Raw genomic sequence first — 19,015 nt, forward strand, 5'->3', positions numbered from 1 at the left:
CGGTGCCCTACCGGAGGAAGTCGGGGGCCGCGCCACGCCCCCTCACGTCACCGACTTACGCAATCCCGCTCGCCGGCAAACTTGCCGCAGCCCGCCAGCCCCGCCCCCAGCCCCTCCCTCTGAAGAGCCGGGCGACCAGCGCCGCAAGTGAAGCATGCTGGGACCAGGTCTCGAGCCTCCCGGCAGCCCCTGCGACGGGCGGGGTACGTCAGGAGCTGGCCGGCGGCGGCCGTTTTCCGTAAGATGGCGGACCGGCGGCGGCAGCGCGCTTCGCAGGACACCGAGGACGAAGAATCTGGTGCTTCCGGCTCAGACAGTGGCGGTTCCCCGGCGCGGGGCGGCGGGAGCTGTGGCGGTAGCGCTGGAGGCGGCGGCAGTGGCTCTCTGCTTTCCCAGCGCGGAGGCCGAGCCGGGGCCCTTCATCTGCGGCGGGTGGAGAGCGGGGGCGCCAAGAGCGCTGAGGAGTCGGAGTGTGTGAGTGCGCGCGGGCGGGGCGGGCCGGCGGGCGGGCGGGGTGTAGGTGAAGATGGGAGGCTGGGAGTTGACGGTAGATGCTGAGGCGTAACGTGTTCGAGAAGAGAGCCATCCCAGTGCGGTTTGCCTCCGGAGCCCCAAGCGAGGAGGAGCGGTTTGTGGGGGGAGGGCAGAGCTTCTGCGGATGGGAAGTGGATGTTTATTCAGAAATTGGGACTGGAGGTGAATAGACGGGACCTCCCTCGGATGCTGCTTGTTAAAGATGTACCTTTCCTCGTCTCCCTTTCCAACCATTTTGTGTTCCGTTTTCAGCTCTCACCCTCTGGAAATCACAGAACTAACCCATGTTTTTTCCTTTCCTTCAGGAGAGTGAAGATGGCATCGAGGGGGATGGTGAGTAGCATCCTGACAGAGTTGTTTGCCCATAAGCTCGGGTCAGCTGTTTCCAGCAATTGACATCCTCTCAGACTGTAAGGATTTGGGGGAGGGTGCCACAAAGTGGCTCTTTGTAGCGTAGAGCTTAAAAGCATCCGTTTTTGCCGTATGATCTTGGGAAAGTCAAAGTCACTCTTGGAACCTGTTTTCAGTCTGTATATGGGGACTGTAATTTTATCTTCCTCATAGGTTGAAGTCAGAATTCAATGAGAGCTTTAGCTTGATCCGCAACAGGCAGTCAGGAGATGTACTTATAATAATTTGTGTTGAATTTTTGTTCTTTCCATGTCTCTGTTTTCTTTCAGCTGTTCTCTCGGATTATGAAAGTGCAGACAACTCAGAAGTGAGTGTGATAGTTTCTTTTTCCTACGGTGAAGGTTGGAAAGTGTATTTTAAAAACTGTACACACCTGTGGTTCGAAAGGACCATCACCTACTTGTTACTCCTCTTGTGCATTCTTCATTTGTGCTTCTGAAAACTATTAGGAAGGGTCTTGTTCAGTTATAGGGAGGGAAGCTTGGTGTAAGCCTCTTCAGGCCACGTGTGTTACACTGCTAATAGCTGGCTTTTCACCCTGTCTAAAGGAAATAAGGTTCTAAGTAAGAGAATGAGAACATTCTGAAGCCCTTTACAGGTCGTTTGACACTCCATTTCATGATGCCTAGGTAGTGAAGCCAGCCAGTTGGATATTTTTTCTGAGTATATCTGAAGACCTTAAAAGGGTAGGATTCTGAGTGGTTTGTGTCAGAAACGTTTCTCAGTTTATGGATAAGGTTTTCTGTCTTTAGCAGAAAGTTTCCCTAAGCCAAACGTTTGTGAACTTACTTGTTTTGATTGGATAAACTACTAGAGACGCCATCAGAATGGCTGTTTGTTTCCTGGAGTTGTTGAACAGAGCCCTGAGATATAAGGAGGAATTGGATTGTGGGTCAAAGGTTCATTCTATAAATTTTATAGAACTGTTGCTACATATTAGACTTTCCATTAAGCCCTGGAGATGCAACAGATATAACAAAGTTCCTATCTTTAGGAATCTTACAACTTAGTAAGGAAGTCAGACAAACATTGAGGCAATCATAGGACTTGGTGACAACTGCTAGGGAATGGGGTTAAGTAGGGTGTTAATGGCCAGGTACTGAGTCCATCTTAGGCAGTCAGAGGAGAATGAATTGGAGTTAGCCAGGCAAGCCATGTTCTAGGCAGAGGGAACAAGCGCTACAAAAGCCCAGAGACAGGAGAGAAGATTAAATATTTGGAAACTTGAAAGTTGTTAGGTGTGGCTGGAACATTGTTGGGACAGGATGGATACAAGAAATAAGGGCATATTAGTGAGTAGGGGCCAGATCATGCAGGGATTACTTGTGCCTTCTCTTTATTAAGTGCCTGCTCAGTGCCAGGAGCTGTACTAGGCACTGGAATAAAAGACAGGCATGGTTCTGCCCTCATGGAACTTCACAGTACATTCCAGGTCAGAGGGGGAAAATGTAGACAGTTAACTAAGTAATTACAATAATGTTTGGTAAATGCCATGGTATTGGAAGCATAGTGTGCTTTGGGAGCACACAGCAGGGACAGCTAACTGGGTTTAGGGTGTTTGGAAATGTTTACAGGAGCAAATGTTCAAATAGAGACCTGAAGGGTGAGTAGGAGTTAGCCAGGTAGAATTTTCTAAGCAGAGGGAACAGTGTGGAAAGAAGGTCTAGAAGGGATGGACTGCGTGGTGAGTTGGAGGATATGAAAGGTTTAGTACGACTGGTGGTGAGGATGAATCTCAGTCCAAATTTTAAAGTACTTTATAAGCCAGGTTGAAAACTATTTGGATTTTATTCTAAGGAAGTAAAAAAGTGTACCAGGGTTTTAAACAAGAGTGTGATACGGGTTATGAATTAGACTTAAATTTTAAAGCAGTGTTTGTCAGATCCAGGGAACACCTACATGAAAAAATCCTACTGAAACAATCTTGCAGAGGGAGGGAAGACTCAGACATTTGTATGTTAACAAGATCCCAGGTTGAGTCACAGTAATATTTTAGAATTATTATTTTTATAACCATTATTTTGTGTGCAGTGGGGAGAGTTGATCTGAAGGGAGCAAGATTAGAGACAGAAAAGCTAGTTAAGAAAGCTACTGTGGAAGTGTAGGAAAGTAGTAAGTGTGGCATGGAGTGGAGTGGTGGCAGTGAAAATAGAAGTGGACAGCACTGACAGTTATTTAGGCTATGGAATTGACAGAATGTGGTGATTGATGAGATGATTTATTTTCTTTGAAGTCAATGGTAAGGTTATCTGCAAAGAGTAAAAAGGAGATAAGAGGTTTTGGAGTGAGGAATGTTTGCAGTAGTCACTAGAGAACAGAAACATCAGAAGGACTGCCAGGCAGTATGGAGGGTTCAGTGAGGTTTGGTGATTGTGACTTTATAGGAGTTTACCATTCTGTGTATAAATGAGTTTGGATGTTACTCTAACAGCAAAGAAAGAAAGGCTGTTGGAGGCTTAAGTGTGGAGGATGAATTGTGGATGAGGCAAGACTGGAGACAGAGCTGTTAAAAGATTATTAGGATGGCCCAAGGAGCATGATGGTGCCCTAAAGAAGGGACATGGCCGTGGCACTGGCAAGACATAGATTTGAGAGATATTTCGGTGATACTAACAGAACTTCTTGATTGATTGAATGTGGAGCCTGAATTAAGGAGGAGTCAAAGGGATGCCCAGGCTGATGAATGGTGTTATTCACTAAGAAACGGACCACAGGGGGAGGAGATTTCAGGAAGGACAGTGTTGGGTTAAGTTTTGGATGTTTTGAGATTGAGGAACATGTGGGACTTTGATGTGGCAATATCTAGTATATATTGTCTGAAATGTAAGAGAGAGGTGTAGTTCTGTTCTGTCAGATAGGGTAGTCACCAGCCAAATGTGGCTATTTAAATTAATTAAACTTAAAAGTTCAGCTCCTCAGTTGCAGTAGCTACATTTTAAGTACTCAGTAGCCACATGTGCATAGATAAAAACAGTTCCATCATCCCAGAAAGATCTGTTGGACAGCACTTGTCTAGATTAGAGAAGTAGACTTGATATCTTGCCTTTCATTGTAATCTGTTACTTGCTTGAATTTCTTGTTGATTACTAACTGTATATACCTAGATGCTACACTTTAGTCTTGCCTATTTCTTAAATGTTGACCTATCTCTTAGTCTACAGTTTAGTTTTTCATCCCTTTCTTTTCTTTACAGTGTATCCATTGAAAAGATTTTGATGGTCATTCATAGTACAACTCAGCATGCTCTCTCTGTCCTTTGTATTTCTTGCAAATTGTCTTTCCATGATATCCTTGGAAAAATACCAGGGTGACCCAAAGCTTTTATCTTGCACCGGACTGACTGATGAACACCTGATTTTCTTTCCCTTATAAGTCACTTGCTATTTTTGTCTAGATATTCCCAGTATATTTTCTTTAAGGTCCAATAAATTTATTAGAATTTGTCCTGGAGTTGGTCATTCTGGATCAGTGCTCATAGGTATGAGATGTGCTCTATAGTATGTCATGGAACGTCTATCCCAATATTCTTTTCCTGTCTTCAGTGTCTGACCCTTTCTCTGAAATCCTTTATATCTGTTTCTTCATTTTCTGTTGATTTTTAAATATTTTCTTCCTTTTCACTTTTAATTTCTCATAAGGCATTATTGTTGTGTTCATCCACGCTTGTTTGTGTTCCTTCTAGTTTTAGACTTTGTATTTGAAATGAATTTTTTTTTTTTTAATTTCTAATATCTTCCTTTGAATGAATGAGTTCTTTCATTTCATTTTTGGATTTTTCTAGTTCTGACTGATGTTCTTTCATGCCTTATATTGATGTCTTTTTTGCTCATTTTGAAATAGAAGTTACAATTTTGATATGATATGCATGTCTTTTTGGCATGCTTTCATTGTAGGAATGCTATTCTACTTATTTTTTTTCCTCATAGCAAGTTTATGTGGGATTTGATCTCTGTATTTTTCCTTTGTTGATTTTAAAAATTAGTTTTCCTCATCTTTTCGAAGGAAGTACGGCTCAGAGTAACTTTTTCTAACTTCATAGAGCTCCCTCTTCAGTTGTTTTTCTGTAGTGTTAAAAAAAAAAAATATGATGGCTTGCTTTCTGAGATTTTCTGCTTTTGTTCCCTTCTCTAACTTGTTTTGGACCTTCTCTTTCCTTCATTCCTTTTATCCCTCTTCTACTGAATTTGATTCTCTTCTCAACAGTTTTTTGTTTGTTTGTTTGTTTGTTTTTTGAGGTACACGGTCCTCTCACTGTTGTGGCCTCTCCCGTTGCAGAGCACAGGCTCCGGACACGCAGGCTCAGCGGCCATGGCTCACGGGCCCAGCCGCTCCGCGGCATGTGGGATCTTCCCGGACCGGGACACGAATCCGTGTGCCCTGCGTCGGCAGGCAGACTCTCAATCACTGCGCCACCAGGGAAGCCCTTCTCAACAGTTTTATCTTCAGTGTGTTACTCTCCTAGAGGGGAGCCCTGGCAGCCAGATTGGTTTTAAGATTTCAGAAGGGTTAGACTCCTCTAACCCTTTCAGACCTTCTTACTGCAGGACCCTTAAACACACATTCTATTGGACACAGTAAAAACCCTTCTGGTTTCAACTGTTATTCTCAGTTTTGCTTTCTATTGACTACCTATTGACTAGTTCAGGGTTCTCCTGTTTTCAGGTCCATTTAGTGCTCTCTGCTTTTTCCAGCACTGATACCAATCCGATGCAGGTCTTGTGGCTGTTGATGCTTTGCTCTTATGTGCTTATATTTTGGGTCCTGGGGGATAGCTTGTAACCTAGTTTTGTTGTAAATGTTATCCAGAGGGTTTTGATCTTGCTCCCATCTCATGTGGAGATTTGAAGAGATCAAAAACTGTGCTGCTGCCATTTTCCCAGAATCCTCCAAGAAAATTTTTTAAAGAAATTAGCCTATGAAGGGGAGGCTAGAGAGCTGGTAGCCGGAAAGAAGGCTGTAACGTCAAGAGAGGGTTTGGTGTTATCTTTTAAGTTGGAGAATAAAGTATGGCTAAAGGTTGAAGAAATCAGTAGAAAGGGGGAGAAAAGGGAGGGGATAGGTAATGCATCTATTGGTGTCCTTGACTGAGTACATGAGAAGAAATAGGAAACAGACAAGAAAAACATCTTCCATTGTAATTATAGAGAAGTGGGAAGGAAAGGTATGTGGGGAGGAAGCTGGTGTGCCCTTTGTTTTGTTTTCCTTGTGAAATAGAAGGAAAAACGAAAAGAATGGTTGTTGGTGGAAGGGCAGTGTAGGAATTGTGAGACTAAAGGAAGTTTGAGTAGTTGAGGTTGGAGGTGGCACTGATGGGTGAAGTTGTATGATTTTTTTTTTTTTTTTAACTCCCTTTAGTGATGATCAGAAGTCTGGTTGTAAGCTTAGAAAAAGCAGACAGTTAGTTGATCCAGTCTTGGGCACATGAGAGTAGGGGACTTGAGGGAATTACTAGTAGTGATTGAAATGAAGGGGTCACAGAGTTGAGAGAGGAAAGTGAATGTGGGAAAGGACTGATCGGTAGGGAAAAGGTAGAAATGTCAAGGGAGTGGATGACTTAAGAAATTGGAGACTAGAGAGTAAAGGAGTGACTGGGGAAGAACAGGAATAACAGGCAGGGTATTTTTTTTTAACAGCTTTATTGAAATATAATTTATGTGCCATTCAACTTACCCCTTTAAAGTGTACAGTTCTGTAGTTTTTAGTATGTACAGTTATGTGTGACCATTACCACAGTCAGTTTCAGAACATTTTCATCACTTCAAAAGGAAATTCTGGGGACTTCCCTGATAGTGCAGTGGTTAAGAATCTGTCTACCAATGCAGGGGACATGGGTTTGATCCCTGGTCCGGGAAGATCCCACATGCCACGGAGCAGCTAAGCCCGTGTGCCACAACTACTGAGCCTGCGCTCTAGAGCCCGCGAGCCACAACTACTGAGCCTGCGCACCTCAGCTACTGAAGCCCACGCACCTAGAGCCTGTGCTGACCAAGAGAAGCTACCACAGTGAGAAGCCCACGCACTGCAATGAAGAGTAGCCCCTGCTCGCCACAGAGAAAGCCGCGTGCAGCAACAAAGACCCAACACAGCCAAAAAATAAATAAATTAAAAAAAAAAAAGGTCCACATCAAAAAAATCTTAAAAAAAAAAAAGAAATTCTGTACCCTTTAGCTGTCACTTGCCCCCCACAGTTCCTGCATCCTCATTCGCTCCAGCCCTAGACAACCACAAATCTACTTTCTGTGTCTAGAGGTTTCCCTATTCTGGCCTTCTATATGAATGGAATCATATATTATATGGCAACATAATATAATATGACTGGCTTCTTTCACTTAGCATAATGTTTCCAAGGTTTTCATCCAAGTTGTAGCATGTATCAGTACTTCATTCCTTTTTTTTTTTCTTTTTTTGGCTGCGTTGGCTGTTAGTTGCGGCATGCAGGGTCTCCATTGAGGCATGTGGGATTTTTCTTTGCAGTGTGCGGGCTTCTCTCTAGTTGTGGTGTGCGGATTTTCTCTCTAGTTGTGGCATGTGGGCTCCGTAGTTTGTGGCACGCAGACACTCTTGTTGAGGCGCGTGAGCTCAGTAGTTGTGGCGCGCCAGCTTAGTTGCCCTGTGGTATGTGGGATCTTAGTTCCCTGACCAGGGGTCAAACCCATGTCCCCTACATTGGAAGGCAGATTCTTTACCACTGGACCACCAGGGAAGTCCCCTGTACTTCATTCCTTTTTATGGCTGAATAATACTACATTGTATGGATATACCACATTTTGTTTATCCATTCATCCGTTGATGGCCCCTTGAGTTTCTGTTTTTTTGTTATTATGAATAATACTGCTGTAAACATTAGTGTACAAGTTTTTGTGTGGTTGTATGTTTTCATATCTCTTGGTTCTGTACCTAGGAATGGAGTTGCTGAGTCATGTGGTAACTGTTTAATTGTTTGAGGAATTGTCAAACTGTTTTCCAAAGCAGCTGCACCATTTTACATTCTCAGTAGCAATGTATGGGAATTCCAGTTTCTCCACATTCTCAACAGCACTTATTATTGTCTTGATTTTTTGATTCCAGCCATCCTAGTAGGTATGAAATGGTATCTCATTTTGATTTGTATTTCCCTGATGAGTAATGATGTTGAGCATTTTTTCTTGTGTTTATTGGCTATTCGTGTATCTTCCTAGAAGAAGTGGCTATTCAGATACCTTGTCCTTTTTTTAATTGGTTTTTTTTTATCATTGAGTTGTAAGAGTTCTTTATATATTCTAGATATAAGTTTCTTATCAGATATATGATTTACAAATACTTTTTCCCATTCTGTGTGTTGTCTTTTCACTTTCTTGATGATATAAGGTTTCAATGTTGATGAAGTCCAATATATCTGTTTTTTCTTTTGTTGCTTGTGTGTTTGGTGTCATATCAAAGAAGCTTTTGCTGAATCCATGCCAAATGCAAAGTCATGTTTTCTTCTAAGAACTTAATAGTTTTGCCTCTTATATTTTAGGTCTTTGATCCATTTTGAATTAATTTTTGTATAAGGGGTGAGGTAAGAGTCTAACTTCATTCTTTTCCATGTGGCTTTTTTTTTCAATAAATTTATTTACTTATATATATATATTTTTGGCTGCGTTGGGTGTTTGTTGCTGCCCACGGGCTTTCTCTAGTTGTGGCGAGCGCGGGCTACTCTTCGTTGCGGTGCGCGGGCTTCTCATTGTGGTGGCTTCTCTTGTTGCGGAGCACGGGCTCTAGGCGCACGGGCTTCAGTAGTTGTGGCTCGCGGGCTCTAGAGTGCAGGCTCAGTAGTTGTGGCACACGGGCTTAGTTGCTCCAGGGCACGTGGGATCTTCCCGGACCAAGGCTCGAACCCGTGCCCCCTGCATTGGCAGGCAGATGCTTAACCACTGCGCCACCAAGGAAGTCCCCCATGTGGCAGTTTTGATCAAAGTCTGGGGTGTTTAAATTTAAGATTTTTAAAAGTAGATCAAGTTTACTTAAAAAAAAAATGTATATAGCAGTTCCAGGTAAGACTGGTCTGAAGTGTGTACATGGAAGTGGATGACTAAAGTGGAGGTGAAAACTGTGAGCTCCTTGCCATAGTCTTCAAATTAATGACAAGGTGGACCCAGGCAGAGGCATAGAGGTACAGGTTTCCCCCTTGGTCTGATAGAGCGTCCCTGTAAGCTGAAATGGCTTAAAGCAAAGAAGCAATTACCTTAGGACACATCTTGCCAAGGGGTGCACAGAATAAATCTACATAAAGCACGGATGCTCACAGACACAGTTCAAAGCTGTGGTAGCTTGATGCTGAGAGGCTGAGTGTAGTTCCCAGGGCAGGAGCTTGGTGGTGCCACTATTTCTGCTTGGGGTGTGGAGCTGCCAATATGACAGCTCGCTGCAAAACACTGAGTACAATTTTCACTTTTGCCTTTTTTCTTAAAACAAAAATTATCTTCAAATTTCTTTCAGTTTGTGAAAATAAGTGCTACTGTAGGTCTTTCATAAAAGTGAAGTGGTATAATCCGAACTTTCGAGAAGCAGGGTATAGCTAGGTGATAGGAGCCTCAGAGAAGCAGCAGTTTAAAATGAGGTGGAGTTGGGATTAGCACATACAAACTGGTGTATATAGAATGGATAAACAACAAGATCTTACTGTATAGCACAGGGAACTATATTCAGTATCCTGTGATAAACCATAATGGAAAACAATAGGAAAAAGAATGTTTATATATGTATAACTGAGTCACTTTGCTGTACAGTAATTAGCACATTATAATTCAACTATTCTTCAATAAGTAATAAATTAAAAACAATAAAAATTAAAAAATATTTTAAATGAGGCAGATGAGTTAGATCTGGAAGAGACATTGAGAATGAGGAAGATACCAGGTCGACCTCTTACTCTGAAATATGTGGGGAATGGAAAAATGAGCTAAAACCTTTGCATGAGAATTCTGCCAGGGAAGCAGTTGCTTCAGTGGAGAGCTAGGCTTTAGGGTTGGGAAGGGTGTTCACTGAATGGGAGAGTCAGCAGTAGGGGAAAGGGTTTTGATGTCAGCCCATAGCTGAAGAAGCTTGACTCTAGGGTAGCACCTTGGCTTCCATTACACCAGACTTTGATGCTAATTTGGAGTCTCCTCAGCACTGTGCTATTTGTATCTTTCTGTCCTGCCCTGGAAACAAAATTAGTTTCTCATTTGGAATAAAAGAGTTGCCTCATTTGACATTCCACCACAGACTAAGAGGGGATAGAGCGTAAAACAAAGTTCTCTCATTAATCATGCTGATACTATTTTAAGGTGTTTGAATTCAGTCAGTGTTGGGGCGGGGGGGAATAGTGAATTAAGGTCACATACACACCAAGGAAGACTTTTTTTTTTTAAGATGAAATCTTTATTATTATTATTATTGTTATGTTTAAAATATTTATTTATTTGCTGCGCCAGGTCTTAGTTGTGGCATGTGGGATTTAGTTCCCTGACCAGGACTCGAACCTGGGCCCCCTGCATTGGGAATGCGGAGTCTTAGCCACTGGACCACCAGGGGAGTCCCCCAAGCAAGATTCTTGTAATTTCTGCTACAGAACCTGCAGGGAACATAGGACCAAGGAAAGAACTGAATGATTACCACCCACCTGTTGCCACCTCAAGAGGAGAGAAAACTTCTTGTGATTGAGGGGAAATGGAAAGAATCAAGGGTACTTGGTTGTTAACAAGCTGTAGGTAAAGGCGTGTTTCTCATAGTGTGGGCGTGGTGAAGCAGTCTCCCTGAACTCTGTGTTTTCATAGCAGTGTCACCTTTCTGGGACTCCTAACCCAAAACACTTAGAGGCCGAAACGCCCTGATGCTGAGCAGGGAATAAAGGGGAAGGGGAATTAATTGACTTGTCTGGGCCAGTCAGGCAATCTCAGCCCTATTTGAAAAAAGGTCAAAAACTTAGAGCTTGAGAGCTTCTTGTTTCGTCAGGAATCTCAGTGAGTATCTTTGATCAGATTCCTGAGGCCATCCTGGACCTGGAGTCAGGAGAGGGTCTGGTACAGGTTGAGTGTCAGACCCAGTAGGAGAATAAGAGACCAGTGTACACGAATCTACCGGGGGGGGGGGGGCGGAGGTATATTGGTACCCTTACATGTTAACCCAGCAGTGGGGACTAAACCACCTTCCCTTGAATCCATTTCTTTGTGTCCTCATAGGTCTCTAAACCTACCTCCCCTGGCCTATAGCCCTGCCTCCTTAAGTCCAAATCTTGGAATGACAAGGATATGAGAGTAACTTTAGTCTAAAGCCAGCCCCCTTAGCAGGAGCCTTAGCTGCTCCCTTTCCCTACGTAGAACTAGCTACACCTCTATTGCCTAACCCTTTCCAGCGGCCCCTATTTAAAGGATGCCCTAAGGGACCCTTCTTTGTATGGGCAGACCTAACACCTCTATGTCACAAGCAGGATTATCCGGTTGTTTTGTTTGTTTGTTTGTTTTTTGCGGTATGCGGGCCTCTCACTGTTGCAGCCTCTCCCGTTGTGGAGGGACGCACAGGCTCAGCGGCCATGGCTCACAGGTTCAGCCGCTCCTAGGCACGTGGGATCTTCCCAGACCAGGGCACGAACCCGTGTCCCCTGCATCTGCAGGCGGACTCTCAACCACTGCGCCACCAGGGAGGCCCCTGTTTGTTTGTTGTTTTAATTGAAGTATAATTGATTGGATTATCCAGTCTTGCTGTGCTAAGAGAGGGAAGAAAGTGGAGAGGAGAGAGACCATTTGGGCTTTAATTTTTTTCATTTCTCAGGTGCAGTGATTGTACAAGTTCTTCTAAAGTTTTCCAAGTCATAATTTGATAATTTTATCATTCTGGACAGAGTTGTTGGCTAAGGGGCTCTCATGCTACAGAAAATTTAGTATTTATATCATAGACATAAAAAATGTAAGCCGCTATTTCCCAACTTGAGAGTAATAGTGCCTTGGGAAATCATGGAGTTATTATAAAGGGTTGCAAATTCATTAGCTGTGTTCTCATCTGTAGACCAAATCGACATCTCCCACCTTTATGTACTACTATTATTGAATATATATATGAATTAGTAAATTATAAATGTATTTAAAAGTATTATTGAATGTATAGCAGTTGTTTGTCATTACATGTTTTCTCAATTTGTGGATACTATACTGAACTATTGTCTCATGGGGATCCATGAAAATTTTAGATCCTAAAAAGGGGTTCACATAATCTAAAAGGTTGGGAATCTCTGTTCTAAGCCATTTTGAGATGAGAGAATTAACAACTTGAGTTAGAGTGTAGTTCTTAGGCACTGCATGTTTAAGAGACGATTCATTGAGAGGGAGAGAAATTATCAACAAAGATAAAGCTCCTTCTGTATGCTAGACAGTTAAAGCCTCCCATCCATATCCCCTGGGTTTCTTCCCCAGAGGCTGCCACTGTTTTTTGTTTTTGTTTTTTTTTCTCCCAGTTTTATTAAGGTATAATTTGACATATAGCACTGTGTAAGTTGAAGGTGTACAGCATAATGATTTGACATCATGAAATGATTATCACAATAAGCTTAGTGAATGAAAGAGGCTGCTGCTGGAAAACTTACAGGAAACTATATAAACATATATATTTTTTGGCCACACTGCACGGCTTGTGGGATCTCAGTTCCCTGACCAGGGATTGAACCCAGGCCCTTGGCAGTGAAAGCATGAGCATGGAGTCCTAACCACTGGACCGCCGGGGAATTCCCTGTATATATATATTTTTTTAATGTGCTTTTAATTTTTTTAACAATGTTTCTGTTCTCTAGAAATTTTAGTAAGAATATTGATGTGTTTGCTTTTAATTCGTTAGAAAATGTTTTCCTAAAGAATGGAAAATTTTTTTTTAAATGGAAAATTTTACAGTACACCATTCAGATCTTATCTCCACAGCTGACAGGGAAACTTTTTTCAGGGTGATGAAGGGGAGTACAGTGAAGAGGAAAACTCCAAAGTGGAGCTGAAATCAGAAGCCAATGATGCTGCTAATTCTTCAGCAAAAGAGGAGAAGGGGGAAGAAAAGCCTGATACCAAAGGCACTGTGACTGGAGAGAGGCAAAGTGGGGATGGACAGGTTAGTACCCACCAAAGGCCTCCATTTGGGTTCTGGAATAGGAGCTCTTAACCTTGGAGTGAGTAAGGAGTCCTTTATCTGTCCGATAGGAGAGCACAGAGCCTGTGGAGAACAAAGTTGGTAAAAAAGGCCCTAAGCATTTGGATGATGATGAAGATCGGAAGAACCCAGCATACATACCCCGGAAAGGGCTCTTTTTTGAGCATGATCTTCGAGGGCAGACTCAGGAGGAGGAAGTCAGGTAACAGCCACTTGCTACTGCTCTGTAGTATGTTAGTATGTATTTAGTGCTTACTATTGAAATATATGCCAGGCACTTTGCTGAGTGTTTTACTTGTATTATCTCATTTACTGTTCACAGCATTTTAAGGTAAGTACTGTGATTATCCCTCTTGTACAAATGAGGAAAGTAAGGCTTAGAATATTTAGTAACTCTTGGTGGAGGAGCTGGGATCCAGACCCACACTTCCACTGCCTTCTTTAATCTGAGGCTCAAAACCTCTGGGATTTGAAATACTTTCATAGGTGGCCTTATAGGAGAGAGATGTTTCTAGAGTGCTGAGTAGTTTGAAGTGAAGTCTCTCCTCATTTCTATTCCTGTTACATTTGAGCCCTGCAGGCCCTGAGGTGCTGTGATTCACTCTTGCTTTTGGAAGGCCTGTTTTGTATAGCCTGTTGGGGAAGATGGAGAGAATACCTGAGCTCCTACTGTTTCCCTGCCCAACCCTGTTTATTTCCTGAACATCTTTACTTGGCAGAATCTGCCAACCTAAGACACTTTTCCCTGGTTTCAACCAGACCCAAGGGACGTCAGCGAAAGCTGTGGAAGGATGAGGGTCGCTGGGAGCATGACAAGTTTCGGGAAGATGAACAGGCTCCAAAGTCCCGACAGGAGCTCATTGCTCTTTATGGCTATGACATCCGCTCAGCTCACAATCCTGATGACATCAAACCCCGAAGAATCCGGAAACCCAGGTGAGGAAGTTTTGGAGCCTACGCTGTTGATATTTACAGGAGAAAATCTCTGCTTTTTAAAATGCTATCCTGGCCCGTAATTGGGTGAGGAATATGGGAAGTCTCCCTGACCCTCAGTTTATATCTCTAGTGGTCCCTTTTGTTATTTCTCTGTTCCATTTGTTCAGGTTTGGGAGTCCTCCACAAAGAGATCCAAACTGGATCGGGGAGCGGCCAAATAAGTCCCATCGCCACCAGGGTCCTGGGGGCACCTTACCACCAAGGACATTTATCAACAGGAATGCTGCAGGTACTGGCCGCATGTCTGCTGCCAGGAATTACTCTCGATCTGGAGGCTTCAAGGAAGGTTGTGCTGGTTTTAGGCCTGTGGAAGCTGGTGGGCAGCATGCTGGCCGGTCTGGTGAGACCGTTAAACATGAGACTAGTTACCGGTCACGGCGCCTGGAGCAGACTCCAGTAAGGGATCCATCTCCAGAAGCAGACGCTCAAGTGCTTGGCAGTCCTGAGAAGGAAGAGGCAGCCCCAGAGATACCAAATCCTGCTCCTGACACTGCACCACCAGCTCCTGACAGGCCTATTGAGAAGAAATCCTATTCCCGGGCAAGAAGAACCAGGGTCAAAGCTGGAGATGCAGTCAAGGTTGCAGAGGAGGTGCCCCCTCCACCCGAAGGGCTCACCCCAGCACCTCCAGCCCCAGAAACTACGCCGCCTCCGCCTGCTAAGACTGGGAACTGGGAGGCTCCAGTGGATTCTACTACAGGTGGACTTGAACAAGATGTGGCACAACTAAATATAACAGAACAGAATTGGAGCCCAGGGCAGCCTTCATTCCTGCAATCACGTGAGCTTCGGGGTAGGTACCTTAGGGATAGTGACTCACTTTTTCCCCTTTGTATCATTGGACTTAGGGGCATGGGACTTATGTCTCTCAGGGATGTGGTGTCTGACAATATCTTCATTAACTGCAAGAAACAGATGGATTCATAGGTATATTCATTCAAAAACCTCAGAGCAGTTTTATCTATTGCACAAGACTACCCACTACTTTGCTTACTATTAACTGACAGTCATCAATACTGAGCTCCTGAGTACAGAATCCGTTACCAGTCGCTGTAGAAAAAGTGGGAGAAGGCAGTGTTCTTATTATTTGAACTAATAAGTGAACTAATGGTTAAATGTTTCAAGGCAGAAACTGCATTTGAATTTGGATGAGTATCTCCTAATCTTTTTGAAAGGAAAACCTCTCTAATTTCCTCAGTCTTCTAGAGCCAGGCTGCCCAGTAGAACTTTCTGTACTGATGGTGCTTTTGAATACTTATAATATGGCCAGAGTGACTGAGAAACTGAAGTTTTAATTTTAATTAATTGAAATTTAAATAACCACATGTGGCTAGTGGATATCCTGTTGGACAACATAGTGCTAGTGACTAGGACCTATCTACCACCCCTCTCCCCCATCCTTTTTTTCTTCCTCCAGTCAGATAGATCAGAGGATCTTTTCCTTAGTTTCTGAAATCTAATTTGAACTCAAAGATTGGAAATCCTCATTTGGACTGGCAATTTCTGCATTCTTATCTGGTGTGCGTAATTTTTGAACACCGAAAACCAGGGTAGCCTAAACTGGACCTGGAGTTGATCTTTGGATAGAGGAGTACACTCTCCTACCAATGCCTTATTACCATTGGAAGACAGTCTCTAGAACATTCCCTTTTGTCCTGAGTCATCTTTAGCCAGAGGGGAATCTCTTCCTATACTTCTAGCCCAGACCTCTGTGGCCAGGAATAATCAGGTAGATTTAGAACATCCTCCCCTCTCTAGTTGTTGCTCAGAGACTTCAGGGCTGAGATTTTTCAATATGTTTGATAATGTAATATGCTAAGTATAACCTCCCAGGGATTCTGTGCAGGGAAATACTTGATGGGAAAATTTTGAACTTGCATTTTCTGAATTGCATTACTGAAGTAATTTTTTTTTCATGTTCAGAGGTTTTATTGCTATATTAAGGTGGCAGGCAGTGGGGGCAAATTTCCAAATGCTGGAGTTGACAGGAAGCAGAGATAGTTTAAAAGGAATTTTGTTAGCTTAAAGGAAGAAAGCCATTCCGCATGTTGGGATTCCTCAGCCTGTCACTTTCTTGATGGTATCTTGAGTCCCATTCACATCTGTCTGCTCTGCAGCAGTGACTTTTTTGGTGTATTACAGGTATGCCCAACCACATACACGTGGGAGCAGGACCTCCACCTCAGTTTAACCGGATGGAAGAACTGGTACAGAAGGGGGAAAGGGTCACATGTAGGGGGTTGCATGTCACAGCTCGTTCACTGTTTAAACTAAGTCAGTTTTCGCATGTTTCCCTTTTAATTTGGGTCTCCCGAAATGTAGGGTACAGGGTTTGGGTCTAGATCTTGATGCTTTTCATTGGTTTTTCCATTCTTTTTGCAAATACTTTTTTTTAACACTGCCATGTACCAAGTAAGCGTTTTGCAGTACCTAAAGGAGGGTGGGACATGATAGGAGAGTCAGCCTTTTGGAGTCTTCTTGCTCAGACCTCTTTCTTTATTTCAGGGTGTCCAGGGTGGGCGAGCCAAACGCTATTCATCTCAACGGCAAAGACCTGTGCCGGAGCCCCCTGCCCCTCCTGTGCACATCAGTATCGTGGAGGGACATTACTATGATCCATGTGAGTTTAGTTTTATTGTTGGAGTATCTTGGCAGGGTGAAGTGAACTAAGACCAGCCACCGGCCTCCTGAATTTCCCTTCTGACCTCTCCTTGTGGTTAACAAACGTTCTGTGGTTGCTGTTTTTTTCACATAGAAATGAGAACATCTTTTCAAAGGGCTTGGGGGACAAGGAGACTTGTCCATGTGATGTGAAGAGTGAGGGTTTATGAGAGTCCCAATGTGATATCTTACAGTGCAGTTCCAGGGACCAATCTATACCCATGGTGACAGCCCTGCCCCACTGCCTCCTCAGGGCATGATTGTGCAGCCAGAAATGCACCTTCCCCACCCAGGTAAGCTTTGCGCCTCTGCTTGTATGCTTCCAGTACGTGAGGATATGTCTTGGGGGCTTCACAAACCCCATCCTCTTGAGCTCTGTGCTGCTTGCTAATGAAGCTGGCCACTTTGGCTGCTTGGGCAACAAACTCCTCTTGGGTCCATCCTGAGGGCTTCCATCCTAAGCAGTCCAGCCAGGCCATCCCATGGAAATGGTGTTACCTTTTATTTCAATTTTTGTTTTCTTCTTGTCCAGGTTTACATCCCCACCAGACACCGGCGCCTCTGCCCAATCCAGGCCTCTATCCCCCACCAGTGTCCATGGCTCCAGGACAGCCACCACCTCAGCAGTTGCTTGCTCCTACCTACTTTTCTGCTCCAGGCGTCATGAACTTTGGTAATCCCAGTTACCCTTATGCTCCAGGGGCACTGCCTCCCCCCGCACCGCCTCATCTATATCCTAACACGCAGGTGAGATGGCTAATGAGATTTTCCTAAGTGCACATCCTTTAAATCAGAGAGGAATATAGTATGAGGAGAATGCTCAAGGAATTGGAGAGAACATTTCAATGCCACTGATTTGCATGTGGTGTCAGGACGCCTCTTGGTGGTCAGGAGCTAGAAATGCAGCTTATGTGATGCCCATCATCTGTTTATTCTCTTCCATTTCTTTAATGGTGTTTCATTCAGGTGTTTTAGTATGTCTTAGGTGGGCATGTCTGCTGTTTATTCAACTGCATAATGAAGCTGTATTCTACTTACCAGCCCTACCCCTCCCTGTACTGTTTAACTCCCAGAAGGTTGACACCCTGTGCTATCTGGAGTGTCACCACTGAGCTCAGTCTCTTCGATTTGTCAGCTGATGGTAGGAATTAGAGAAAGCTGGGTAGTACTTTGAAGAAGTAAGAACCATATTAGGACATATTAAGGCAGAAATGAATAATTATTTTAAAGGGGGGCAGCTTAGAGATTTAAAAAATTATAAATTCCCCGATGCTCTTATTTTTGTGCCTGAATAATGTTTCCTGTTTATCATTGTTTGGATGAATTAATTCCTTTTTCTTCTCCTTGCTTATTGGGGTCCAAGGCCCCATCGCAGGTATATGGAGGAGTGACCTACTATAACCCCGCCCAGCAGCAGGTGCAGCCAAAGCCCTCCCCACCCCGGAGGACTCCCCAGCCGGTCACCATCAAGCCCCCACCACCTGAGGTATGAGAGCGCCTAGGGAAGGAGCTCTAAACAAGGGATGTTTAGGGCACATCCGACCTCAGTGGGCTTTCCTTTTCTTCAGATTTCCCCCCTTTTCTGGGTGTGTTTCTATGGAAATTGGTCTTTTTTTTAATAATAATGACCTGATAACAAATTCCAACTTTATTTCAGGTTGTAAGCAGGGGTTCCAGTTAATATGAATTTCTGAATATTTTAAATCTAACGTCGTATAAAAGTAAGTGTACAACTCAATACGACTCAGAACATTCTTAAAACTAATGCTTATGCTTACTTGCTTAACAGTCACCTAATTAATGCTCTAAGTTGTAATCATGGGATATCTCAGAGGGAGGCTTAGAGGAGTCCCAAAATTTGCCAGTTTCTTTGTTTTATGAATGCACTGAGCAGGGTTGAGTAAAAACCACTGTTAATTTGGTAGCATTTTATTTGGGAAGCTGGAAGGAAAAAATGCAGGAGGGCATTCCTTATTAAGGAAAGGGGAAATCTAAATTTGAGGTGTTACAGCAGAGCCAATTCTAAAGGTCGTGGAGGAGAAAGACCATGGGGGTTTTGTTGTTTTGTTTTGTTTTAGGGATATTACTTTAATATACATTATTTAGAAATGTGGCTTTTTGAAAGTAGCTTATAAATGCCCAAAAGGTCCACTAACACTTTGGTGGTTCTTCCCTTTTTCTCACCCCTGTCAGGACAGCAGAGGTGAGAACCCAGGATAGAAAACAACCGGCTGTCTACTACCAGGAGGGCTTCGAAGATATAGGATGGTTCGTACCAGCAAGC

General features: G+C 43.5%; 1 protein-coding gene across 1 annotated transcript; it reads left to right on the plus strand.

Moving 5' to 3' along the window:
- Window positions 1-228: 228 nt before the first annotated feature.
- Window positions 229-18,412, plus strand: CASC3 (CASC3 exon junction complex subunit; the record flags this gene model as incomplete). The annotated part of the gene is made up of 13 exons (XM_079724527.1): window positions 229-474; window positions 840-867; window positions 1,215-1,252; window positions 12,877-13,035; window positions 13,125-13,276; window positions 13,834-14,010; window positions 14,178-14,863; window positions 16,213-16,277; window positions 16,576-16,690; window positions 16,926-17,024; window positions 17,264-17,478; window positions 18,095-18,217; window positions 18,389-18,412. The coding sequence occupies exons 1-13, from the start codon at window positions 244-246 to the stop codon at window positions 18,410-18,412; spliced, it is 2,112 nt and encodes a 703-aa protein (XP_079580653.1). The 5' UTR covers window positions 229-243.
- Between the last annotated feature and the right edge of the window lie 603 nt (window positions 18,413-19,015).

The sequence above is a fragment of the Hyperoodon ampullatus genome (genome assembly GCF_949752795.1).
Source record: "Hyperoodon ampullatus genome assembly, chromosome: 19".
Taxonomy (NCBI): Eukaryota; Metazoa; Chordata; class Mammalia; order Artiodactyla; family Ziphiidae; genus Hyperoodon; species Hyperoodon ampullatus.